Here is a 27575-nt window from a genome sequence, read left to right on the forward strand (position 1 = left end):
TTGCCTTTACAGAGTATAGCATTCATTAATTAAATTTAAAGAAAAGCTATAAAACACAGACTAGCCCTGCTCACATCCCATCAATCATGGGCACATTTTTAATATTGCTGACAAACGATTCTCAAGATCATTTGCTCGGTGTCAGCCGCAGATCCTGGCCAGTCAACTCAAAATCATCCCTCTGGCTGGTGCTGGCTATTTAGTAAAAGTAAAGGGTTGGGGTGATTTCCTGGAGCTAACAGTTCAGCACTGGATGAGCCGGACCTGACGGCTACCACAGTTACTAGAAGCTGAAATGAACCAAATGCACAGGACGCACTGGGCAAAGGGAGGGAAGCTCACCCAGCCCCAGATCCGTGAGCTCCGTGCTCCTCCTGCCCTGAAGGGCCCCCTCCGGACTGATCTGCAGGACACGGTTGAGGGTGTGGATCCAGTCATCCATATCTGACTCCGTTTCAGCAGCCAACACAAAATAGGTCAGGTCATTCATTTTCAATTCAAAGGCGTATTTTCTCAGTCTGTTATTCTGTAGTAGAAAAGGAAAGAAAAACATCAGATAATCAGTCTTAGAGAGTGAGAGACTTTTTTTTTTTTAACACTTTTATTGTGGTATGGTTCCCATACAGTAAACTACACATATTTCACATGTACAATTTGATGAATTTTGATAGATGGATACACCCACAAAACCACCACCACAATCAAGATAGCTAACATTCCTATCACTCCCCAAGACGGGCAGACAGACTGTTCTTAATGGTTCTTTCCAAGTGAGGACGTAACATAAAGGCGATCTTACAAAACAGGACAACAATTTAGATGGGTCAGAATCACTTTGTTTGGTTTCTTTCAAGGCTTTTTGCATAAGGAGATATTTTATGTAAGTTGTCATTGACCGGATGAGCACGTTGCTTAAAAACGTCCTCGTCAGGCACATGTGGGGCTTCCTTCAAACAGCTGCAGTGAGTTTGCTGCCTTTACTTTCTCACCTTGTGTTCCATTCACAACTCACTCCAGTTGAGCTTTTGACCCCATTACCTCCCAGAGGCTGCACTTGCCAAGGTCACGAACAAACCCATGTTGCTGTACTCTGCAAGGGAAGTCTCTTTCTTCACATCTTCCTTGACCTTTCAGCAGAATTAAGACCGTGGCCACTCCCTCCATCTTGAAACCCACCTATCTCTGGTTTCCGTGACCACACTCTTCTCTGGTTCTCCTTCCTCCTGAATGGTGACCACTTTTCAGTCACCTCTACTGGATCGTCCTTATCTTGGTGACTTGTAATGCTACCTTCAGCTCTCCCTGAGACTCCTTTCTTTCTCATCTGGTCCAATGATTTTAAATGACATCCATATGCCAGAGGTCCCCAATTCCTTTCTGACTCTGGCTTCTCTGTCAACCTCCAGACTCTTCTCTAACTTGACATCTCTACTTTGCATTTTGTGACCAACCCATGGGGCTTTGTTCTAGTTCCCTGGATGTGCTCCCATCATATGGTTTGCTGCTGCCACAAAGGTCTGAAACAACCCTCCCACCCCAGTCACCAGGCAGGTATTCCCCCCTCGTGTACTTAGGTGACTTGTGTTCACTCTTTGGATTGCAACGGAATCTCTCCCCAGGGGGAGAGGGACAGAAGCTCCACACACCCTCCCACACGGTCCCCTGGGTGCTCACAGAGGAGGTCCAAACCGTCTGTGATCTGCACTGACACAGAGAGTCTAAGGACAAGACAGATGGCTGAGAGCAGGCGTAAAAGAGACATGCTTCCTATTACAGTATGATATCTTTCAAGAAACAACAGGAACAGAAAGAGACACTCAGGAAAGAACTACAAATGTCCAGAGCTCAGAATATAGCTTTTTTTTTTTAATGGAAGTAAAGTTGATTTATAATGTTGTGTTAGTTTCAGGTGTACAGCAAAGTGATTCAGTGATACATATGTATAGTTATATATACATACATATATTCTTTTTCATATTAGTTTTCATTATAGGTTATTACTAGATATTGAATACAGTTCCCTGTACTGCACAATTAGTGCTGCTCTATTTTATATATAGTCATTTGTATCTATTAAACCCTAAATCCTAATTTATCTCTCTTTCCCCTATGGTTTTAGTAACCGTAAATTTGTTTTCTATGTCTGTGAGTCTATTTCTGGCTTGTAAATTATCATATGATATGACTTATATGTGGAATCTAAAAAAAAAAGATACAGAGTGTAGCTTTTGCTAGGATCTTGTTAAGAATCTGAATATAGCAAAATGCAAACAAATCTCAGTGTTTTCTTGAAAACAAACCAATGAGAAGAGTCTGCCTGAATAATTTGATGTAAACAATGGGGACAGGCAGATGCAAAGCCATGTAAAATGCTTATTTTGGATCCAAATTATAAGCGAGTTGAGCTGTAACCTGCTTTCAAATGCAGATGCCAAGGAACTAATAAAAAATACTACAAAACACTAACAAAACTTGATTTTCTAAATTGCATTCTGTATGTGAATTAAGTATGATTGCCAACTTCAACAATATTATTAATTTTTTTAAAAATTTGATGAAAGTATAACAAGCCCTTGTTTCTTATAAAACAGGGGTATTTATAAATGACATAAGTATTCTATCCACAACTTCTCAAAAACCAAATTATCTTTTTCTCCTTGGAGTGAAATAGAGCTACTTGCAGTGCAAAGAAGCTTATGCTGCAGAAGATTAAGATGCCTGAGTGGTTTTCTGTCTCTCTGTAATCTCCAAGATAATGGCAAATAAAACAGCAAAAAAGAAAAGACAAAAGTAGAAAAACAATGGGACATTTTAATAATCTTGAAATGCAACGTTAAGTCATTTAAATGATAATCAAAGAGTAATCATACTCCTCTTCCTCCTCCTCAAATTCTCCTCTATTTCCCTGAAATCAGTATCCTCGGCGGCCGATGCAACTACTTTGTTCATTCAGGCTCACCGCTCTTTCCACATGACTGCATAAGCAAACTGTTAATATGTCCTAATGCCATATGATGTGCTCAATAAATTGTGGCAAGCTGGTCTCTTTCCACAATATTCATCTGGAAAAGTTTTGAAACAGACACTCCAATGGAGCCACCAAAACCAATGGAGGGCTGAATCTCGAAGGAAGTTATCCAAGCAAAATAGGCCATTGCACCTATCGTGTTGCTAGTAGATTTTCCAGAACATTGCAGAAAGAAGAGTTTTAAAAGGAAACACACACCATCATACCCAGGTTCCTGGCGCTGGTGGTTACCATCCAGGCAATCCTTTCCATTGTGTGTATGTTAATTTATTCATTCATTCAACAAAAATTTATTGGCTTTCTTCTATGTGCCAGGTACATAGCATTAAAAAATATTCACGTAAAGTGCTTGCCTTCACTGAACTTACATTTTAGTGTAATGGAATATCAGGAAACAAATGAGCAGAAATATAACATGTAACATGTATGCAATATAGATACAGTATGATACATCATCATGCAGTGATAAATGTAACATCATTCTTGCGTATGTTATCAGAACCTACTTTTGAATCAGTCACTCATGTTTAACTATTCATCTATATGTTGTATTTGTTCTGTGTTTTTTTGTGCACCCTCCCAAAGGCCGGAAGTTCTTTGAAGACAGAAGTCACAACCAATTCATGTTTGGCTTTCCCACAACACCTTGCAGATAGCAAATTTTTCAATATGTATTTGCTGAAATAAATCTTACTTAAAACTACACATGAGCATATAGGCTTGTAGTATTTCTTCTGCATATGTGGCTGATGCAGGATGAATGTCTATGTCTATGCAGGTGTGTCCACTGGATGTATGATCGCCAAAGCACCTCCTTGGGCATCTTTCTGTAATTTTGGACAACCATCCGCCTCAAATCTGATTTTGCCATTTATTAGCTCTTTGACTTGGGAAAGCCACTTTATCTGTCTGAGTTTTATTTTAATAAATTGGGACAGGAGTAATGCCTGTTCCATCAACTGCTGTCAAATAATGTGTGAGATGAAGATGACAAATGTCATTCTGGGTTTGATTGTTATCATGGGAAGTGAGATTCTTTACAGCCAAAGTTTGCTAATGGGAGGGTGACAGGTCATATTTGGCTTCTAGATCTGTTTTCCTTGGCAGACGCACTTTTTTTTCTCTCAATTTGACTCCCTTTGCGTGGGCATGCACACACTAGTTGTACACAGTTCAACCTGCTCCCTGTTGTCTCACACCCAACACTACTTCCTTCATGTAATGGCCTGACTGAGCTGCAGAAGGTATCCAAGTTTCGAGATTTTGGTTAAGCACCTAAGGTCACTGTCTTGGAACCCATCTCCACAAAGTGTCAGATCCAGAACCTAGGAGGAAACCAACAGTGTTCAGCACCACCCTCACCCTCATGTAAGCCTTTATGTTGTGAAGGAAAATACTGCAGTGTGAATGAAAATACTGCAACCATATCAGTAAATAAAGAATGCTGAAACCAAGTCATAAGCGGCTGCTGCCACCCCCCAGCGAGGACAGGCCTGCAGCCCAGCCTCTGCAGCCACTCACAATGGTGCCCTCTGACCGGACTTAGAATAAGAAAGGACAGGATACTGGCCCTAGATAGCTAGGTGCTTGTCAAAGGAATGAATTCAGTGAGCCTAAATGTTTGCTTCCTCCCATACATAGAAAAGCACTAAATTCTTTAACTTGAGATGCCTGGTTTTCTTTAGATAACAAGCAATCTTTTATTGTTCCAACTACTTGGTCTTTGTTGTAAAGCTCCTATATATCCTAGCTCCTCCCTTCCCTCTTGGGAGCAGTCCCTCAGAGCCATCTGAATGGCTGTCATCCGGGCTCGAGTCCTCCCACCAAATAAAACATAACTCTTAACTTTTAGGCTGTGCATTTATTTCAGTCGACACTGTATAAAGTGACATCAGTCATTCTCACTGTTGAGGTAGGGGCCCTTGGTAGACAGGATTCTTAGGTTATTCATTCCCTTCACAGTGGCAGGATCTGGGATGAATAGATGGATAGCAAACTAAAATGGTTTGTTCACTAATGACTGTTAATAAGCTTAAACACCCTAAGAATGCAGATGGATAGATGGATGGATGGATGGAAGGGTGGATGGATGGTTGGACCAATGAATGAATGCAAACACTCTGAAGGAACAAGGTAGGATAGCAAAGGCCTAAATAACCCTTAGTCTCAGATCAAAACTGAAGCAGCAAAACTCAGAAGTTCTGCTTCAGATTGGGAATGAGGGGTATAAAACAGATCTAATACTGTTTGATGATATTACAAAAAAGATGGAAAACTACCATTAGGTCTTTAGTTTACCAAGATCCAAGAAATTTCCAACTGTAAACATCACCTGAAGTCTCTGAGAAATTTTTTCTACTTGAAGTCATCTTTGAAATATATTTCTAAGATTCCAAGGATTATTCTTAGGAAAACACAGTGATGTAGATTAGGTCTGAAGAAAGCAAACTAAAATGGTTTGTCCACTAAAGACTGTTAATTAGCTTAAACGCCCTAAGAATGCCAGATGGTAGGTAGCACTTTCTGAAGAAAAGTCTATTCTTCTTTTCTGTTTTATTCAAAGGAAACTGACAATGATTCTTGACGAAATAGGTCTGACTCATCCTATTATTCATTTGCTTTGTGCTTTTGTGTGTGTATGTGTTTTGTCTCCAGGCACATTTTGTGCTTGAGAGCTTGCTAGAACAATGACTAAACTTGCACCATCTCATTCAGAATCTTCTTTCCAGATGCAAAAACTTACAAGTCAGAAAGAGTTGTAAGCAAATATATAAGAACTGGGATCCAGTCACAAGGTGACAAGGGACCCAGACGTCTATCTTCCCAAAGTCATTTCAAGGAGCTAAAGGTTCCTCCCTCTATAAAGGGCAACAAGCTCTTGATAAAGAGGAATAAAAATAACGGGATACAAACTAAACCCTTTAAAAGATGTAAATACATATTCCTAAATATTTGAATGGCTATCTATTGGAAAATGAAGTTGGATTATGCAATTGTGTTCCAATGTGCAAAACCTACCTTGGGGATTCTTACCTACATGCCCATATTTTCTATGCATCCTTCCAGCCAACCCAGAAGAGTTTATCACTGTTCTCAGAATATTCCATAGAAAGTGCCATTTTTTACCTCCATTATAGTTCTTGAGACATTGTGTAATAGGTACGTATGAGCCTACATCCCTCTTTGGTTATGACTTACAGGGAACTCCCAATGCTTGAGCACAGCTCCCCAGTACATCATAAGTGCTAAATAAGTTTGTTGGATGAATGAATGAAGAAAGAAAAAAATGGATAAATTAGCAAGTTTAAGTAGAAATTTTAGGAAGGTGAATCAATGTTTTCTAGGAGGGCTTTCCCACAATGGGTTGCTCATCTCTCCACGTTATGGCCTTTGTAATTAATGGAAAGACGAGGGAAGGATGGCTGAAGACACGCTATCTCCCAGATCCTTTTCACACGTTGGCACATTTATTTTAGGTTTACAGATGAGGAACCTTAAATCAAAGAGCTCGGGTAACTTACTCAAAGCTCTCAGACAGTACACGGTAAAACTAGGGTTCAAACACCGACCTCTTCACACCCCAAACTTATGTTTCCCCTTAGATGACATCTTCTTTCTAAGGGATTGTTTAAGCAGAGACTGAAACACAGTCTAAGACAGGATGGAGAAGAGGTTCCTGGAGTGGAAGGTCAGATTGGAGCACTAAGATGTGTGTTCAACAGAGTTACAGGGCTCTTGGAAGAAGAAATTATGCCATCCTCCATACCTCTGCAAACTTAATACGTAAAGAGGGTTACAATGATACGTCTTAAAAGATGATGACTCATCTGCTAGGGCAAGTTTGGAAGTACAGATGGAAAAGAAAATGTTTAAGTTTTTCAGCTCAATGTCTGTAAAATGAAGTTACTGATCTTTAACTTCTTGCTGAAGTATACTTCATATTTCTAAAGCCAAAGAGTCTCCTTTGTGATCAACGACAGAAAACCATCTCCACCCTCCATTAAGACCCTGATTGCCCCCTTCATACGGCAAGTTGGCATCTGTGTTGAAAAGCAATTACCTTTCCCTTCTAGTGGAGTGGTCAGCAACGCTTAATTAATTCTTTCCTTTTAAAGTTCAGCTTGATTACTTCCTGGAGAAATTCCAGATTTTAACAGGTATACCATCCAGATACAGACTAGGTTTAAGTGATTGGAGGTAGGACCCTGTTTTGCATTCACATATCTGAGGGCCCCTGGTATTAATCTGAGATGTAATCTCAGCCATGTAGCAAGCTGTATGAATACCTGCGGCTTGGTGTTAAGATAAAAAATCGTTCTTAGTGGCCTGTGACCAAAAACAGAGTCCTCAACCTCAATGAGCCAACATCTTAATGTGAAATTTGAGATGAGACTGCTAAAACACTTGAGATTTACAGAAGAGGGAATGAAGAGAGCTATTTCATCAGAGTAGAAAGAATAAATTTTTTGAAAATGAGATGCTCAAATGAGGCCTGTGGAATGATTCTGCTTCCCTTTGCCACGGTGTTCCGCGTCAATTTAATACTAAGGAAAAGTGTTTTTCTCACTTCTGGAGCATAAATATTCCTTTCCAACTTCCCCATTCATCTCTCTCCCTTCCGTAACCCTGCTCATTTTCTTTATTCTGGATTTTACCAGCTATTCCATTCTACTTCTTTCTTTGCTTATTTTCTGCTTTACTTTACTTATTGTTTTGTGAAAACAGGTATCTAGGCTGCCTTGTTCTCCACTGAATACTTAGAGTTTGGAACAGTTCTTGGTTCATATCAGATACGCTATAAATATTTTTGGAATGAATGAATGATGATTGGATGAACATATTTTTCAATTAAAAAAAAAAAAAAAAAAACCTCAGGGAAAAAGAGATTGCTACTCACCTGCACCACACCTGTACAGGAATCCAAAAAGATGCAGCCTTTGGGTTCTTTGGATATTTTTTCATCTTTGTAGAAGTTCATGATGTAAGAGTTATCTGGCAGCTGAGTCAGCTGGAAGAAGCGCTTTTTGAAGGACTAAACAAAGGGAAAAAAACATAAGGAGGTATGCACGTTCACAGAAATTAGTTTTTCTCATTCTGTCAAGAGTACTCCGTTTCTAGGGCACTGCTCTAGAGAAGAGTATCTCCCTTTCTCATAAATAAAATATGACACCAAACACAAACGCAATGTAAATGGCTCTCTTCTGTTCTGTGACCGAAGGGGGCGTGTCAAGAAAGGTGGCAGAAACACAGATGAATCTTGATGGCTCCTTACCCGAACAGTGACGGTATTATTCACGGTGCTGTTAAAATTCCCCTTGTAGAGCCAGCCAGACTTGAAAACGCCGGTTCCTCCCGCTCCCCCACCGCCCTTGGAAGACGAGTGGGAAGTGGTATCCTGTACAAAAGGCATCATTAGCATCACAGCACTCGTCTGTGAATTCCAGATCTTAGACACTGCACTTAAAACCCAGACTTCTTTTCCTCTCTTTGACTCATCTTAAGTAATCATGTTCAATGTCAAAACAAACATGATTCATTTTGCCTAAAAGCCCTCACACCCACAGCTACTGCAGCTTTACGAAAAACTGGGCAGAATTTGAAACACTCTAGTGAAAGATGGGAACTAATTATCCTCATGTTTTAAACATTCCACTTTCAACCATGTACTTACTTCATCCTTATCAGCATCTTCATGGTCAACTTCAAAGGAATGTGAAGGAAGTTTCTCTGGTTTGTATTCTGCTCTGATATTAAAAAAAAAAAAAAATTCTGATTTGTCATTTGAGACACTGCTTTCAGCTGTTCCTTGGGTAACAGCTATTGTGTTGGCTTCCTTACAGGTTTTTATGAAATAATGTAATCTCGTGAGGGTCCCATTTCTTTTGGAAGTATTAACTTTCCTCCATACTATTATATCTTATCTCCAGTAATAAATCTCCATCTTAAACCACAGAATTAATATTTGTACAGATTAACACACAACCTTTTTAATTAGATGAAGGCAAGTGGGACAATTTTAAAGGTTTGATGCTATATATTTTCCTTCCTCCACATTTTGAAGTAGAATGTAAAGTAGTGATATTTTCACCTTTTTTTTTTTTTTGCTTTTATGTTACACGCTGAAGAGTACAGTCATTTGAAGAACCACGTTCCTGAGAACCAACCTGCACTCTGGCCACTAGGCTGCGCTGCTCCCCTAACCGTGACCTCTCCCCAAAGTCTGCACCAACATGACTTAGGGGCAAACTGTGCTCACTTTGGGCATTTCCATGATAGCACAGAAGTGCTTTTATGTCAGAGCATCACTGAGCAACCCAGAGGAACAAGAGTGTACACTTGGCTCTATAAATGGTAAAAATAAGACAAAAATAAACTTTGTCTGGCTAGATTCTATCTAATAACTCATGGTTGAATGGAAACCAGACAAGATCATCTCACATTCAGGCATTCCCTGATACCCAGCTAGAAAACCCTACATGGAGAATTTGCATGGGGTATTTGTTTTCTTCCAAACGATTTCAATTATGTAGAAGTGATCTCAGAATCTGACTATGGAGGAAAAAAGCCCAGGAGCACATTCAACATTCTCATTGCAAACAGTTTCCCATGTTGATGGTATCCCAGATAGGAAGGTGAATGACCGAGGGCTCCTTATACTCAAGTATGCAAAACATGTCCCGACCGCGCATCCACGGAGGGATACAGTGGATTCAAATGGATTCAAGTGGATTCAAAATATTCTTTACCCTCCCTCTGAAAGACATGACAATGCCCATTCTCTGGTCACAGCAGGGAAAGTTAGAGCACAAAAAGGAACACTGTCCTCACTATCAAACTGTGGAAAGCTTGAGATCAGAATCACAGTCTCCATACCTGATCAACATTTTTGTTTTCTGTTGTGGTAAGATCTACGTAAGAATTACCATTTTTACTATTTTTAAGCATACAGTTCAGTAGCAGTAAGTACATTCACGCTGTACAACCAGCACCTCTGTCCATCTCCAAACCATTTTTATTCCCAAAACTGACTCTGTACACATTCAACAATAATTCCCCATTCCCCCTTTCCCCAGTTCTGGGTAATCCTTGGGCTACTTTCTATCTCTATGTATTGGATTATTCCCGGGACTTCAAATGAGTGGAGTCACGCAATATTTGTCTATTCATGTCTGGCTTATTTCACTTAACATAATGTCTTCAAGGTTCATTCATGCTTTGGAAAGGATCAGGATTTCATTTCTTTTTAAGGCTGACCAATATTCCATCATAACCTGATAAGAGTCTGTGCCCCCACAGTCATTTCCACGAAGGTACCCTGGATGTACAGAGTTAGGACTCTCTCCCTGCCGATGCTGAGTGTACATACGCCTCTTAGGATGCTTGCCCGATTCTGTTATCTGTGCACCTGTCTTCTCCCTGCATCAGATTGTACATTTCTTAAAAGCCAGGGACTCTAATGAAGTCCTGTCTACAGCTCATCCAACTTTTTTCTTTCCTGTTGTAGACATGCTCAATATGCATTTGCTGACTGAATTATAGATAGGCAAGATGAACAAGGATATCACAGAAGGGCAATAATATGAAAAGGTATAACTTAAAACTTTGGTTTTGGGAGGCATCCTGGCGATGCTCTTTTTAGCAGTAAAGCACATTTTTGGTGATCAAAATCCTAAGAGGCCCCTCCAACATGTTAAAATGATTTTTTTTAAAATATCTTATAAATAAATAAATGAAAGTGTTACTTGCTACCAAAATTCATAACTACTAAAAATAAAGGTATTCTGGAGTGCACAGTGTTTGATATTGACTATTCCCATAACTGGTGTCTAGAGTCTCATTTCAGTCTTCATTCCAATTTCTTTCTCTATTTTGTTTTGGTTGCACAGTCTCGACAGGACATCCCAAGACCCACAGGTAAGTAGTGGTGAATGACAACAGTCTTATTTAAAAGCCAGAGGCCTGAAAGAAGAGTGGTAGGAAATGTGTATTTCAATGTTATCACCACCACAGGCTCTGACACATGGTTAAGTGCTCGATAAACATTTGCTAATTGATGTATATGAATTTACTTGCATGGGTATGTGTTAGTCCAGCATTCAAAAACATAATTAATACATCATACAGCCTTCCTCATGCATCACTTATGTGCAAGTTCAAAGAAGTTCAAAAATACACACCAAAATAGCAGAGATTTTGTACTGAAGTCTACACATGTACTAAGGAAGTAGCACACTGCTTTTTATTAATTTATATATGCATATAATCAGTCATATGGACACAAATTCTGGGGCTCGATGTCTAGCCTAATCTTGCTATTTTGCTGAGAAGAAAATGAAGTCCATAACAGTTACCCACATAAACTCACAGTGGAAAAGGAGCTCTGAATCCTTATGCCTGAAATGCTGCTTCCTGCATTTAGGATAGGTTAATCCAAACCATCTTTAAGAAGCATGTTAAGTAAGATTGCAGCCATTTTTCTCTCTGTACCTGTAGTTTTTTCTCCTTCTTGCAGAATCTTAGAGACACTCAAGTTTACCTGTGTAAGCTGTCACTGATGTTAACTTGTCCTGCCTTTTCGTTAAGGTCAACCTCATGTGAAGTAGCAGACCACACTGTTATTTGGGGACCACTGGGAAATGCTTCTTATCCCATCAAAAATATTCCTCTTCTCCTTAACAACATCTTGATGTTCCTTGAATCAGAAGCAGTCCCTTTCACCTCTTCACTTGATTGGCAAAATAAAGCCCTTGAACCCAGCCTTTCCCTCTACCCCTGCTCCCCTGAGAGGTGATACGTTGACTGAGATTCATAGGCAGGTTCAAAGGGCTGGTTTCAGAACAATTATTTGATGTATTTTTGTCTGCAACAAACATATGAGGGTTCCAAGAGTCTTAAAATGACGGTGGGTCCGTAAAGGCACTATTAAGGAAACATCCCAAGGGGAAGGCAAAGGGATTAGTAGGGAAAACGGAGGACGAGGCAGCAAAGACCAGCTAGAACCTGGAAGGTCACCAGCTGGCTCAGGGACAGCCCTGCACTATATGCTGGTCACTTCCTGTCAGTCTCCCTTTGACCTTGAGACACTTCTGTTCGTTTCTGAATTTTTTATTCTGTCCTCTTTTGCCAGCACGTCTTGTCCTTTCTTCTCTTGCTTACGAAAGAATAATTTTATGGGCATTGGTTCTGAGAATCGTGGCTTGCAACAGTGGCCATGTTCCGCAATCTAACTTTCATTTCTGTGAAGATACTTAAAAACTTACAAACAGAGGGGAGAAGAAACAGCCTTTTAAACTAGCAATGAAATAAGAGCAAAGAATTAAGGAAACAAAATAAGGTTTTCAGGAATCTCTGTGTACAAGGCTAAATACTTGTGAGGGTTTTCCATGTATCTCCCAGTAGAGGATGGGAAATAACAATGAGATACCCTATAAATGGCAGGCAAAGCTTCACAGAAGTCCCTGGATTGAAAGTGACTTATGTACAACTCAGCTCAAAATGCTGTTATTGAGAGAAGCATGGCTAAACCAACTACAGTAGATCCACACCCAGGAACACTACTCAGAAGGGAATGGGAGCTCCTGAAACACGCAACGATGTGGATACGCAAAACACGCAAAAACATCATGTTCAGTCAGAGCAGTCGGAAACACGGGCATATATACGGCATAACTCCAATGTTATGAAGTTCTAGAACAAGTAAGACTAATCTGTGGTGAAGAAAATCAGAACAGTGATTGTCTCTGGGGGAGAGGGAAGGAGGGGTGAGGATTGTCCTGGAAGGGGTAGCAGTGAACTCTTTGAGGGTGATGACAATGTTCCTCATCTCAGTCGGGGTTTCAGTGGTCCAGGTGTACACACGAAGTTATCCAATGGTTCACTTACAACTTGTGAATTTCCTCCTAAAGTGTCCCTCAAAAAAAAAAGTGAACTATGAACATGTACACTCTAGTTGATGGTTTGCATGCTACAGTGTTTAGAAAGGCGGTGGACAGTGTGTTGCTATTTTTCAACTCACTTTGGAATGATCAAAATATCTGATGGACTGATGGTTGGCTAGAGGAATGAGTGGGTCAATGGATAATGTGATAAAATACATACAGTAAAATGTGAAAGATACATTCTGGATGGTGAGAATATGGGTGTGTATTGTGTAAGTTTTTCAGCACTTCTTGTATGTTTAAAAATTTGCATAATGAAATACAGAGGAAATTTTTTAAAAAGTGTTGAAGGGATTATTCAAAGAGTAATGAAAAATGATGTCTCCTGAACTGACTTTCTTTAATGTGAAGGAAAATTTTAAAATTGTGCAAAAACATATATAACTTTTCTCAAAGAAAATGTTGAGTATGAATTTCTGAACTATTCTTCCCTGTTATTTTTGAGGGACAGATGATTTAGAAGAGAGAAGGAAGTGTTGTACAAATAGTGAAACAGTTTTAAAGAATTTCCTAAATGTTACATTTAATATGTGGGTAGGTACTCTGTATTACAATTTGTGAGGTCTCTAAACTCTTCCATAAAACAAAGTTTTCTTTAAAATTCCCTTTTCAGTTCACTTAAGTATTGTAAGTCAAAAATAAATTATAAGGTATGATAGATAAGATCAGTGAGGTCACTAGCAAAAGTTAACTTACTGCCTTAGTCCCTAGCCATATTGATGCTGCTCGTTAAAAAGAAGGTGTAGACCAGTGAGTGCCAACTCAGGTCTTATCTGGGAGCGGGGGATGGGTGCATGCGTATGTTCTTTCACTGCTGGCTTTTCTTAAGTCTAAGGCTACTTGATCAAAGTCAATGTGAGTTGCGAGCTGTCTTAATTCTTGGAGGCCGTTCTTCCTCCTTGTCACTAAATGATCCAGTGCCCAGAGAGGACCTGTCCCATAGAAGCCCTGCAAAAATGCCAACCACGTATCAGAAGATAAATCCCGGAATGAGGAAGCTCGCCTTCTGAGGGAGGGGAGGGCTGATAATTAAGCATAAATAAACAAGATACTTTCCCTGGGTGACAATGGTTGTGAAGAAAATTAAAGAGGGGAAGAGAAAAGAGAGAGTCGGGCAAGGGGAGCAGGTGTAGAAAGGGCGATCACAGACGGCCATTTTGGTTGAGAGTGAGAAGAAGCTGGCCATGTGATGACCGGTGGAAAGACCACTCAGGCACAGTGAACGGTGAGTGAAGGTCTTGCGGAGGGTCAGGCTTGCGGCCTCCAGGAGGGGACCCCTGTTGGGGCTGGAGTACGCGGGGAAGGGAGAGAGACAGGAGGTGAGGTCAGCCGTGTAAGGAAAGGCTCTGGAGCAAGATGGCAGAGTGTTGGGTCCACTGCTGAGGCAGGGGGCTACTGAGGACCCTTTTTCCCATCCCTGTTCCCACTGACCCACAGGGCACAGCCTCCTTGTCTTTCAGTCACCATCGTCATTACTCAGTCTCATGTCTGCAGAGCCGTTAAGCATGGCCCTTCTCTCTTTTGGAGATCATTAAAAGAGAAGCACTTCTGTCTACTGATTGTGAAATTCTCCCCCCAGGAGCCCTGTGGGTCTCTAAAGGGCCTTTGGGCTCCAGAGGTAGAGGGCTCAGCAGGGACCTCGCCCTCTGGTCCTTGAATCCAAACTTAGTTGTCATTTCTAGGCCGTCTTGTTTCTCACTTCTACACTCAAATAAGGAGTGTGGGGATGCCTGAGTGGAGTGAGGCTGGGGGCAAGTTACTAACTCTCTCAGGGCCCTGGTTTCCTTTACACAACAGGGAAAACAGTCCCTGCTCTGTGGGGTTATGCGTGTTCAATGAGGTCACGTACACAGGGCGCCCAGCACACCTGGCACACGGCCTGCACTCGACAAGTGTTCTTTTATGAAAATATCTGTTCCAGTTCAGCCGCACTAAACTGATTCCATTTTATTTGATCTTCAGTCACGAAATATACCCTATGAAATTTTCTCCTTTATGTCAAACCAGCTGTGGTAAAACTTTTCAATATGTTATATATCTCTGTATTTTACCCCACGGGTGAATACAATCTGTGGCATCATATTTTTTTTCTTAGTTTCATATTTTTTAATTGAGGTATAATTGACAGATGACAATATACTAGATTTAGGTGTACAATGCGGTGATTCTACATTTGTATATATTGTGAAAGGATCGCAGTAGGTCTAGTTAACATCGTCACCATTCCTAGCTACTAAAGACTTTTGAGATCTAATCTCTGGACAACTTTCAAATATTCAATAAGGTCTTGTTAACTATAATGACACCAAGCTGTGCATCCCATCCTCATGACTTATTTACTTTAGAATTGGAAGTTTTCATCTATGGACCCCCTTTACTCAATTTGCCCACCCCCATACCTCACCTCTGGCAAAAATCAATCTGTTCTTTGTATTGGTGAGTTTGGCTTTTTCTTGTTTTGTTTTTTGTTTTTCAATTCCACATGTGAGTGAGATCATGTGGTACTTGTCTTTCTCTGTTTGACTTATTTCACTTAGCATAGTGCCCTTAAGGTCTATGCATGTTGTGGAAAATGGCAAGATTTCTTTCTTTTTTATGGCTGAATAGTATTTCACTGTGTATGGGTACCACATTTTCTTTCCTTCATCCACCAGTGGACACTTACCTTGCTTCTGTATCTTGGCTATTGTAAATAAAGCTGTGATGAACATGGGAGTGCATGTATATTTTCAAATTAGTGTTTTTGTTTTCTTAGAATAAATACACTGAAGTGGAATTCTTGGATTATATGGTGGCTCTATTTTTAATATTTTAAGGAATCTCCATACTGTTTTTCATAGTGGCTGTGCTAGTTTACATTCCCACCAGGAGTGCAAAGGGCTCCCTTTTCTCCATCCTCACCAACACTTGTTATCTCCCATTGTTTTGATAGCAACCATTCTAACAGATGTGAGGTGATAATTCATTTTAGCTTTGATACACATTTTCCTGATGATTAATGATACAGAGCATCTTTTCATGTACTGATTGGTCATCTGTAAGTCTTTAGAAAAATGTCTGTTCAGATCCTCTTCCCATTTTTTAATCAGATTGTTTGTTTGTTTGTTTGTTTGTTTAGCTATTGAGTTGTATGTGTTCTTCATATATTTTGGATATTAACTCTTTATCAGGTACATTATTTACAAATATTTTCTCCCATTCAGTAGGTTGATTTTTCACTTTGTTGTTAATTTCCTTTGCTGTGCAGAAGCTTTTTAGTTTGATGTAGTCTCATTAGTTTATTTTTGCTTTTGGAGCCAAATCCAAAAAAATCATTGCCAGAACCAATGTCAAGGAGCTGCCTACCACCTATGTTTTCTTCTAGGAGTTTCATGGTTTCTGTACTTACATTCAAATAGTAAATCCATTTTGAGTTAATTTTGTGCGTGATGTAAGATAGTCTAGTTTCATGCATTTGCTTGTGGCTGTTCAGTTTTCCCAACACCATTTATTGACAAGACTGTCCTTTCCCCACTGTATACTCTTGGCTCCTTTGGCATCACGTATTTTTTTATGACATTCTTATCTTCTGGGAACCCCATTTTCAGTGCCAATTTTTATTTCCAGTGTGTGAAGTCTTTACATTCCACATTCTAGCCTGAAATAAAGTCTCTCTCCAGTATCTTCCTATGAAGAGACGCTAAAAAAAAGTGAGATTCTTAAAAGTCAATCATAACACAATTTCAAATTTGAGGAATAAAAATGAGGGAGAGAAACACACGTCTTTTTTCACTTCTCCATAATTGCAAGTTTTCATTTTACAGCTTCAGCAATCCATAAAAAGAAACGCTCAGTTTAATTGGTAGCAGACATAGGAGAATTCTTCTAATCCAGGAGGTATGAAAATGATTTACTTCTAATAGCCTCGGAAGGCCCAAGTAAATTACGTTTCCACTACTGACCTAAATAGGTGTAGTCTTGAGCGGGGAGTGCTTAGATTTGTAAAATCATTAAAAAAATACTTTCGCTGTTCAGCGTTAACAGTTTTCATCTGTTCAGGGGACACGTGAGGATTATTTCAGAACTTCTGATTTTCATTTTGAATATACATGTATAGTTCATTACAGTTTCTCACTTAGTGGCAGTCTAACTCTTCCCCTTCTTGGTATCAACTTTCACTTCCCTTAGTTAAAGTGAGGTAAGACGCAACAGTATTTTGGTTACTTTCGCATTTCTTCTCCTGCTTTGCGAGAATCCCTGTTCAGCAGTGATATTCCAACCCTGTTCTTGCTGGACGTGCTTTTTCTATTGTTCTCATGAAGCGAATGTGAAATTTTTAAATTTACTTTTCTTTATGGCATCACGACTATAAGAAATGATGAACAGTGTTTGGGGATAAAGCCACCAAAGATGCCTACAGACCTAAAGACAGCCGGAAGGCACTTATGCAAAAGGGCAGCTAAACACTTCCTTTTATGCTCTCTTCCCTTGTATGCAGTCTTCCAACGGCTTGGACGCAGCTTCCAAGTTGTAACTGCTTTTCAAAACTATTTTCAGAAAGGGGAAGTCTGGATGTTAAAACATGCTTTGCTTTTCAACTGCATCTACAAAAGTGTGTGACCAATGCCCAGACATTCTGAACGTACTAGTTACTCACGAAGGCCTGGGGTGTGATGGGACCTTCCCAACATGAAGTCACAGGAGGCCATCTACCAGGAGTGAACTGGATCTAAAGGAATGTTCAGAACTTTGGTAAAAGTTAACATTCACTGTTTTGAATGAAGAGTTGCTGTTTTGGAGGAACATTGCTTTGCTCTCGACAGTAATGTAACGCCTGAAGAAATGGCTCCCTTCCCTCTTTCTGTTTCTTTTTTTTTAATTCTCACTGCCACCATCTCATTCTCCGTGGAGTAGAACAGGTCATCTTTTAAAGAGGTAAACCAGATCATGTCACACTCTAGGTTACAATTACCATAGGCTTCTGTGCAATGAGAATAAAATCCAAGTTCCTTCCCAGGGTCTGTAACATCCCCTACCTTACTGCTCTCTTTCCAACCCTCAGTTCCAGCCTCGAGTGACCACACTAGCTGCCACCTCACGACCTTTGCCCTCGCTGTTCCCTCTGGGAACCCTTTTCTGGAGATTGTGGTGCTGGTAGCTACTGTTCCTTCAGATCGGGGCTCAAATGTCACCTTCCCAGAGCCATTCTGTAACTCCCCCTCCAAATTCTGCATTCAGGGGTTTAGAGCAGCACTTCCAAGTATCCAAGTCTGAAAAAGATGTTTCAAGGGGCTCGGGAAATCTTAGAAAGTCGTGCCCAAATCTGAAACTTGTGACCATTTAAAAAGTTAGATGCAGTGTGTGTGATCTCAAAGCTTCACTTGAGGAAAGTGTTAAGAAAGAATTAACTTTTAACTGTCTTAAGTATTTTCCTGGATGATTTGCATCATTTTAGTTTGATGAACGAGTGTGCAGGAAATTCCAGTTCATCGTCATGCTTTGAATGTAAGCAATGTCCATCTAGGATTATTACGTTTTAAAATTTGCCACTCACTGGGTTTACTTATCCAATAAGTAATCACTAATTATGTGCCGGGAGTTCTCCTAGGCCTGCAGGGGGTTCTGCGAAGAAGAGTCCCTGTCCTTTGGGGGTCTTTACTCTAGTGGGGGGACACAGACACGGAATAAATGATTACTAGTTCAGGCAGTCGGTCAGGTAAGCTTGTCTGTGGAGGTGACAGTTGAGCAGGTGCAGGACCTTCCCCTAGAGACTTTGTTTCCCCATAGTCTGGAAAAAAATTACTTGTTTGTCTTTTCCTTTCTGCTGTTCTTAAGGATCTATCATTTCTGTGGAGGTTGTTTATTTTCATGCCTTTTACTATCTCTGTATGAAAATACACAAAACGAACGGCAAACTGAACACTATATACAGAATATAGTCAGAAAAAAACTTCTTGTCAAAACTGAAGTTTTGAAAAATCTTCTTGTATCTGCTATTGAAAGGACAGCTCACAAAAGAATAATATACCAAGACTTTAAAACTTTGTTCAAAAATTAAATAAGAGCATCTCACCCCAATTCTGTGACTATACAAATAATACATTGTTGAACAAAATGTTCTTTCATGACTCATTCTTAAATTTTATAAAGCATAACTTAATACTAGAATAACATACATGTATTTATAAACAATGGCAGAATTTAAATAGAGAAAGTGTTTTATATATGGAAAAACCCAAGGAGTACCATGGAAGGTTCTTACCGGGGTAGCTGTCGAATGTCTCCAGAATATCGTTCATATTTATAATTTACCACGTACCACTGGGAGCTATAAAATTTACAAGCCTGAAAAGAAAAAAAAATGACAATTAAAAATTATCATGAGAAAAATCAGCTGTCCTGGCAAAAAGCACAGTGAATTCAGTTCTCATGACCGCTGGGATAATGTTAAGGTAGCTGTGTTAGCAACTTTCAGGCAGGTAAGGGGCTTGCTTATTTAATAATCATTTCATTTCCCAGTGACATGGAAATCTAACCTTTCCCAGACTCTTAGAGGAGGAACCATTTGACATATTTATTCTATTTTTCTCCATCAAGGAAAGTCTAATTTAATCACCCGCTGAATCATACCGGATACGCTGCTAACCTCAAGTCCTGACATTTTTTCAGCTTGCCTTGGCAACCCTTCCACCATTCAACAGTTGTCAGTAGCAAAAGATATTATTATTTATTTTTACATGTAATTCTTTCATCATAATTTTAGCCCCTTTCTTCCTGTTCTTGCGTCAGTAACGAAGCCTTTTTCGCTTTATGTCAACCCTGTGGTCAACTTGGAATCCGTTTTACCTCATTGCCTTCTGAACCCAGGCTTCTCCGTGATTCTTCACCAATTTTATAAATATATGTGAATAAAAGATGTTTTTTTTTTTTAAACAAAGTTAATAGCACAAAATAATTATCTTGAAGTGGTACACGATGGCTGACCTGAGGGTGTTTACTGATGGTAAAGATTCTCCAGACCTCTACCGCGCACCTCCCACTATGCTGACCATGGAGTGGTAATGGGGGTTTCACTAGTTGGCTTTTAAGATTCCTTTTGATTCTAAAATTGCATAAATCGAGGGATTAAACAGCAACATCAGGATTATAAGGAGACCTTGTGCTCTAGCATGAGTGGGGAAAATGCAATATGAGAGGTAAGACCCATGAATGTCTTAGTAACCAAGAAGGGGACAGGCAAAGAGCTCTCTACGCAAGTCGTTACTCAAGATGTAAAAGTGTTACAGCAAAGGAAGCGCTGATGACGTCTCTGCAGAAACAGAAGGTGGGAGGGAAAGGCCCAGAGGCGTGTGGGGAAGGCGGGTGGAAAAGCAGGGTGCAGGCCCCGGGCTTACGATTCACAGAAATGCAGGGACAAGTGTTAGGGGTCCTCAGCCGCTTTGGATTTCTCTGGCCTTGAACTTTCTCAGCACCAGAGCTTTATTTATTCAGGGAAACACCCACACACAAACCAGGGACTGAGGGCAAACAATGCGTGCGCCTAGGACAAAGATAGGGGTGGGAGGAGGACAGAAGAAAAGTAGAGTTTAAAAACAAAACTACAACCAGACAAACGGACATGGATAAACAGTCAAAGGGAACTCAGGGGATCCATGGACCATGGATGGAGAAGGAGAACTGGGAAGAATACTGAATATTTAGCTAAAATTGAATTTCATAGCTTGCCAGTTCCTGAGCTAATTCTGCAACTGTATGTTTCTGGAAATCAGAGGAAAACTGAGCCCTGATATGCTCTTTGTCTAAAAAGTTTCATCTTCATTTTAGACAAAGACGCCAGGAATTCAGGCAAAGAGCACACAGGCTTATGGCCTCCCAGCCCGGGGGAGACAGAACATTCATGACCACAGGTCTTTCTCATCCTCTCTCACTTACTTCCTTTTTCTGTACTTTCCTGCAGTTCTCAAATGAAACAAAATGGACAACAAAGCATAAAACCCACTCTCTTTCTGCATTCCCTTTCGGTCTTTTTTTTCTGGTACATAGTTTTTCCTAGTTCCCTTCTAAGTATATATTTGAATTGGAATATTGTTTTCTATCCACTTAATGGCATGTTTCCAAAGATTTTCACTTTTGCTTTCTAAACTTGATGACCACTTTAAATACTAGATAGAAGCAAGTATCATACCCTGATTTACCAACCCAGTCTTTTAGTTTTGGAGATCGTCCGTTCATTAATTTGTTCAGCAAATATTTTTGAACCCGTACTGTTTGCCCAGGGTTGTTCCAGGTGATGCAAATACATCAGTGAACGAGGGACAAAAATTCATGCCCTCTTGAAATGTCTGACCTAATGAAGAGCTGGTCAGTAAACACAAAAATAAGTAAATTGTGTAATGTATTAGGACATGGTAAGTGTCAAGTGAAAAATAAAGCAGAAGAAGGGGGATGGATAGAGTTAGACAAAGGGGGACAATTTAAATAGACTGGTTAGGGGCAGTATCACAATGAGGGTGACCTCTGAGCAAAGACGTGTAAAAGAGGACAGAGGGAGCCGTTCTAACGGCCACTGCAGAAAAATAATGCTTCAGAGTATTTCTTCATGCATTTGGTCCTCACATCTTCCCCCAAGTTTGGCCCATTTGGGATTATTTTCTTAGGCTAGAATACTCAAAGTATTTTAAAGATTCTTGACAAAAAACTGCCAAACTGATGTACATTCTTTACAAGAAAAATGAGAATAGAGGGTACTGCACTGAACCAGGAGCTACAGGGCTTTATTCTTGGTCTAGAACTACACTGACTTCCAACATGATTTTGGTCAAAGCATTTTACTTATTAGGCTCTCTGATTTAGCAACTGAACTTTCAGAATATTAGAATGGGTAAGAAATTTCTGTTTCATAATATCTACCTCTACAGGTCTTTATTTGGACATTTTAATCGGACAAATGTGTATTGTCCTATTGTCCTTTCTTGCTATGTTTAACCATGGTAAATACGTATATTCATGCATCTTACACGCACTATTCAGTATTCACAACATGCCGCAGGCTTAACTGACTGGGATACGTAATCCTGAATCCCGCTGGCCAAAAATGAAAGTGGTACTTTCTTACATCACTACAGTCTAGTAGAATTACCTCTGTTGTCTTGGAGTGGCAGATCCTTGTCAGATACTGTACTATTAGGTGCTTCACATATAATCTTAAGAGCGCTCCATGACACTCTATTATTCCCATTTTATAGATCACAGAGGCAAGGAGAGGCTCAGATTTTTCCCCAAGATCCTACATGTGATAGAAGTAGGATTTCAAACTGGATCTGTCTGTCTTGAAAAGTCTATTCAACTAATTTATGACTTGTTTGATGATTGCAGATTTTTTTTTTTTAAATCACATCTGGATCATCATTCCAGATGTTTTGTATGGTGTTTCTGTTTCTGTCTTGGAACCAGACAAGACTTGGTTTTCAATTTTGGTATTAGCTGTGAGATCTCAATTAAGTAACTTAATATCTCTAAATTTCTTTACATGTTTAAATGATACCACCTTCATGAAGATCAATTCCAACAAAGCACCTATCAGAGAGTAAGTAATTGATAAATACTTGCTTTAAAAAATCAGTCTTCCCAGTAAGTTTGACTCAGTCTACAAATCATGCTCACAACAGTTGATAATGCCAACTTGTTTTTCCTGATTTATACAAGTCTTGTTTTGGAGAGATATCTTAGCTCTGGTTATCACAGAGTTCCGTTTAAATCAAATTCTTTCTGAATTTACTTGTTAGGTTCTTAGTATCTGGGGGTGGTTACATGAGGATTAGGATTGGACTAGAAGATCCTGAAGAATCCTTTTAAATCTGTGATTTCTCCGATTCTGAGAAAGCCAGTGCATTTTACAAACACATAAGCATTTCTCCTACATAGTTATGGCATTTTGGAAATGTTACGCATAGAAAATTATTCTCTATTCTTTGTTCCAGCCCACACAGTCACTCTAAGAAGATCATTAAGAACTATTACAATTATGACTACAACTCCTCTTTGTCCAAGAACTAAGCTGAAATGACCTGTTGCAAATTCAAAGTCACAGGCTCCAGCTCTGCTTGTTGCTACAAGGCTCTGGCTTTCTCTTCCCCGTAAAAACTGCCTAGCCCGTCACACTGGTTGCCAAACACTTGCTTCTTACTCCCCTAAACGTGGGGGCTGCCACTGTCTACTTCAAAGGTGAAGACTGAGTAGCCAGCAAAAGTTTGCTGAGTTGGTTAGTTTTTCCAAATAGCGATGCCCCTAACTCACATTTTATTCATTTCTTATGTTTGCTTATTCAGCCTCTATCTTGTCATCGCTGCCGGTTTGATGTTTAGACACACAAAAAATTAAGCAAAGTCAACACGGTCAAAGGCTTTTAAACCATTAGAACAGTGTTTCCTAAATTACAGTGTGTACATGAATTATTTGGGGTTGCTAATTAAAATGCAAGTTCCTGAGTCCCCCATGAGATCAGAATCTCTAGAAGGCTTTCTCCTGAAATCCATCATTCCACTGAAGTGACAGTGTGGCTCAGTCCTTGCCATGCCGTCTGCCTGCAAACTGAAAGCATCAGGGTCCCAGCTTCACACAGGGAACTCAAGTAACTGAGACTACCCTCCAGCTTTCTTGCCCTCAAGTAGGCACAGCCTTTTAAAAGAGCAGGGAGCACATCAAGTCCAGCCCAGGGGGTCACTGACAGTGGCCACTGAGTATGGATGTGTTGAATGAAGGAATCTTCCATAGTCCTTTTTCCCCTGGAAATAACTAAATTTGACACCTTGAAAGTTCTAAAAATCTAAACACTTTAGGAAAGACTGGGCACTTGTCAAAGGCACCCTACAGTGCTCTAAACAAAACATTTGATTTTTCCTCCTCTTCCCTTTCTCTTTAGAGACTCATTAGAACCAATTCAGATCACGCTACCTACCTGTAACAGCACCTGGGGTTTGGCAATGCGATTTGTCCATCTCTTAAGAAGGCTGATTATTAGATTCTGGCTACAGAATAAGCAGGTAAGAGATGGCTTTTTAGATGCAAAGTTATTTTTCTTTCTGGCTATAGACGTTTATTAAATTACACGACTTTTTGGCCAGAAGGATTTATGCAACTACAAAAGGTGTTTATTTTGGCCCTTAGTCACCACCGGGATTAACTCTGTATCTGTACAATGAGGGTGGTAATTTTCCTGTTAATGCCATTTTTTATAAAGTTTAGAAGTAATTATGGCTATTGTATAAATGTTGAAAATGCAGCATCACGAAGTTACGTGAATTTAGGCAAATCATGTATTAAAAGAGTGGCTGGATAATTTATTGTCCACAGTGAGGGATTTCAAAGTCTAAGGAGATACTATTAGCCAGGTCAACAGGTAGAATATAAAACTGCCTGCAAATCAGGACATATGGTCACCCAAGATGTCGATATTTTAGAAGAAACAAAATGGCACTGAAAATACTTTTTTTTCTTTGACTGGATTGCATTATATATTCCTTTAAAATGGAATAATTAACTTCTGCACTATAAAAATAAATTGAAGAGTAAATGATTTTAAAAAACTTACACTACACTCTTGGGAAGAAACTGAAAATGGGTTTGGACAAAATAAATGATGTGAATGTAGATCTGACTCAGTTTCAGAAATCATGATACAATCCTATTTAACAGATTTTTGAGTCTAAGTTTTTAAAATATTACTTGATATTAGATTGTATTACTATGTATATAAATATGCCTGTACAACATAAAACAGAATGTTATATCAAATGACAACCATAAGTGAAAATCAATTTTTAACTATTTTGTTACTCTGAATTATAGACTAGCCTAAATTGTTATCTTTGTTGATTCTAAATTGAAAGTGAATCAAAATATTTTGTTTGCCTTTTCAAAATGTGTTGCATCAAGGCAACTGAACAAACTGTAAAATGAGACTTTCAGAAATCACACCTGTGCCTAATCTGGGACCAGACACTCTTAATTTCCCAGCTGGATGTCACAAGTATCTTGTCAGGGCATGAATAATGAATGGTACTAAAAAATCTTAGTAATATTATGATCTAATCATTCTTTTCATGTAAGGTATAAAATCTGGGTTGTAATTCAATGCAATTAAAATTTCAGGTTCAAATTTCAGATGGGTTCTTTTTTTATTCTTATACTCCAGGGACTTCGATTTGTATTTCTGTGTCTCCTTTCACTTACCACCAAACATTGTATGATGGTTTCTATTGTGGAGAAGAAAAGAGGAAGCCAATTTAGAACTGTAACAGTTTTGCATATTTGGAAACAAGACTATCATTCTAAGGATTTTTGAGACTAGGAAATAAATTTCTTCAGGGTGGTTAACATGAAACACACAAACATTTTTTCACTGTGCTCATTCATGTTCTCCATACACATTTCATCCAAATGCCACTAAAGAATAAAGGCATTTGAATTTACCTTAATCAACATTTGTATGTTTATTCTCTTTAGTGTTACACATTTAGTGTAAAAAACATCGGGTGATCTATTTTGTTCTGGCCATTATAGAAATAAAATTATTACATATAAATAAGACCAGGCCAAATAAAGGACAACAAAAGATTTTGATATAATTTTTCCAATAAATTATTGAAGTTGCAAATGAAATATGGTTTTACTTATAAATTTACTTTTAAAAAATACACACAAAATGAAAATTCTCTTAACTTCCAGAAGACCTTCCTTAGTGAATTAAAAGCCCCATTCTTCAAGACAAAAAGATGAATCTTCTTCTTTGCACTAATTTATTAAGAAAGAATTCTGAATTTTTTTCAATTTGGAGAGATTTTTACAGTTGTATTTCCCCATTATCTTCCAGTAAGTTAAACTGTACATGTAGCCTTGATGCCACAGCAAAAGAGTTAGTTCTAGATTGAAGAAAATCTAGTCTAAAGTTAATGAATGCATTAGAATCACTCATTTACTGTCCAATGATTCAGAATCAGAAAATAACATTCATTTTTACTTAATTTATTTATACATGCCAAAAAAAAAAAAACCCTCCAGAATCATTTGTTGAAAGACTCATTCTTATTTCTGGGTAAGTCTGACTGCACGCTATTCTACATATGAGATTCAAACAATTTTTATAAAGTACAAAGGCATGTTGGTTAAAAGAATGGCTTCCTTATTGATGTACACAATATGCAGTCCAAAATTAAATATAAAGCATATAAAATTATTCAACCATAAAAGTAAGAAAGGAAATTCCCTGTGTTTTCTTGAGACAAGATACATTTCATTCTATTTCAGTCTATTTTTTTTCCCATTAACAAAACGGGGCAGCATGAAATATGTTTGAAATCATGGCCAGTCTCCCTCTCCCCATAATTTTCTTTGCAACGTTTAGGACCCACGTGGCTTAAAATCTCTTTTACTTCTCAATATGATGCAGCTTCTACTTGGAATATTTATAATTTGCTCTTGAATTCATTGAATGCCACTGATTCCAAATAGTGGAAGAAGAGGAAAAGGAAGAGATTTCATTTTCAATATTATACTCCTTTGGTCATAGTGTTTTTCATAGCTACAAAATTTTGCTTCTTGACAAAGTAAGCAGTATTTTGGTACATAATTTAACAGTCCATTGAGCTATTTTTAAACTTTGCAATGCACAGGGTATTCTGTGTGAAGATCTCCAGTATTTTCACTGGGTTTACTCTTCAAAGCTCTTTCTAGGGAAGGGGACAATAATACACTGACACCTTGTTTGATACGGTAACACACCCCATGACCCTTCAGAGTTTAACCCACAGTAATCAGGCTGTGCTCATGGCTTCTGAAACTGCCCTGTGAAAGAACTACCAATGACTCCGAATCACCCAATCTTGACATGTCTTTGGCATTTGACACCATTGGCTCACACTTGCTACAGACAGCTCTTCGATTCTGAGAAATCAGTTTCTCCTTGTTTTCTTCCTACCTCCTTGTCCACTCCATCTCCACTTCCTATGCAGGGCCCTCTCTGCTACCCCGCTAAGTGGGAGTGGTGCTCAGGGACCTGCCTCAGGGCATTCCCGGCAAGCTCTCCCAGGCTCAGAGCTTCCCAATCCAGAGCCAGCGCCCACCCCTTCCTCCTGGGCGGAGACCTATGTATGTATCTTCCTCTTGGCCCTCTCTCTGCGTGTTGGCCACTAAGATGATCTTCTTTGTTTCCTCCACTGCTGCTCCAGCAATCGTTACTGTCTTCTGGGCACCTTGTTTAAATGATGGCGCAACTATCTAGCTCCTTGCCCAAGCCAGATGTATGGGAGTCGTCACCAGCATGTTGCTGTCCTTTATTTGCTTTTCAGTCACCAACTGCTGTCAACTCTGTCTCCTTAACAGCTCTTCCCTGTCACCACAATCACACTGCCATGTGTTAGTACAAGTCTTTAACCCAGCTGGGCTATTAAAATAAATAGTCTCCTATTCTGTCAACTTCTCTTCACTCTTACTCCTTCCCTCAAGGCAAACAGTCCATTTACTGGTCTGCTTTTAGTTATTTTTTTTTTTCTAACATGTGAATCTGATCTTGTTTCTCTATTTTACAGCAATACTCCAGGGGTTCTCACTGGATATTTTGCAAAAATCTGATC

At 39.3% G+C, this 27575-nt stretch overlaps 1 protein-coding gene across 21 annotated transcripts in view; it reads right to left on the minus strand.

Moving 5' to 3' along the window:
* DOCK10 (dedicator of cytokinesis 10) overlaps positions 1-27575 on the minus strand; it is a 241864-nt gene that overhangs the window by 91198 nt on the left and 123091 nt on the right. For all 21 annotated transcript variants that reach the window (XM_032480362.1, XM_032480371.1, XM_032480370.1 and 18 more), the window contains exons 4-8: positions 19208-19290; positions 8700-8772; positions 8301-8423; positions 7926-8060; positions 343-526 (exon numbers count right to left, since the gene is read on the minus strand). In XM_032480362.1, coding sequence (XP_032336253.1) covers positions 343-526; positions 7926-8060; positions 8301-8423; positions 8700-8772; positions 19208-19290 — 598 coding nt within the window. The remainder of the gene's footprint in view (positions 1-342; positions 527-7925; positions 8061-8300; positions 8424-8699; positions 8773-19207; positions 19291-27575) is intronic.

Source organism: Camelus ferus, chromosome 5, assembly GCF_009834535.1.
Source record: "Camelus ferus isolate YT-003-E chromosome 5, BCGSAC_Cfer_1.0, whole genome shotgun sequence".
NCBI classification, from domain to species: domain Eukaryota; kingdom Metazoa; phylum Chordata; class Mammalia; order Artiodactyla; family Camelidae; genus Camelus; species Camelus ferus.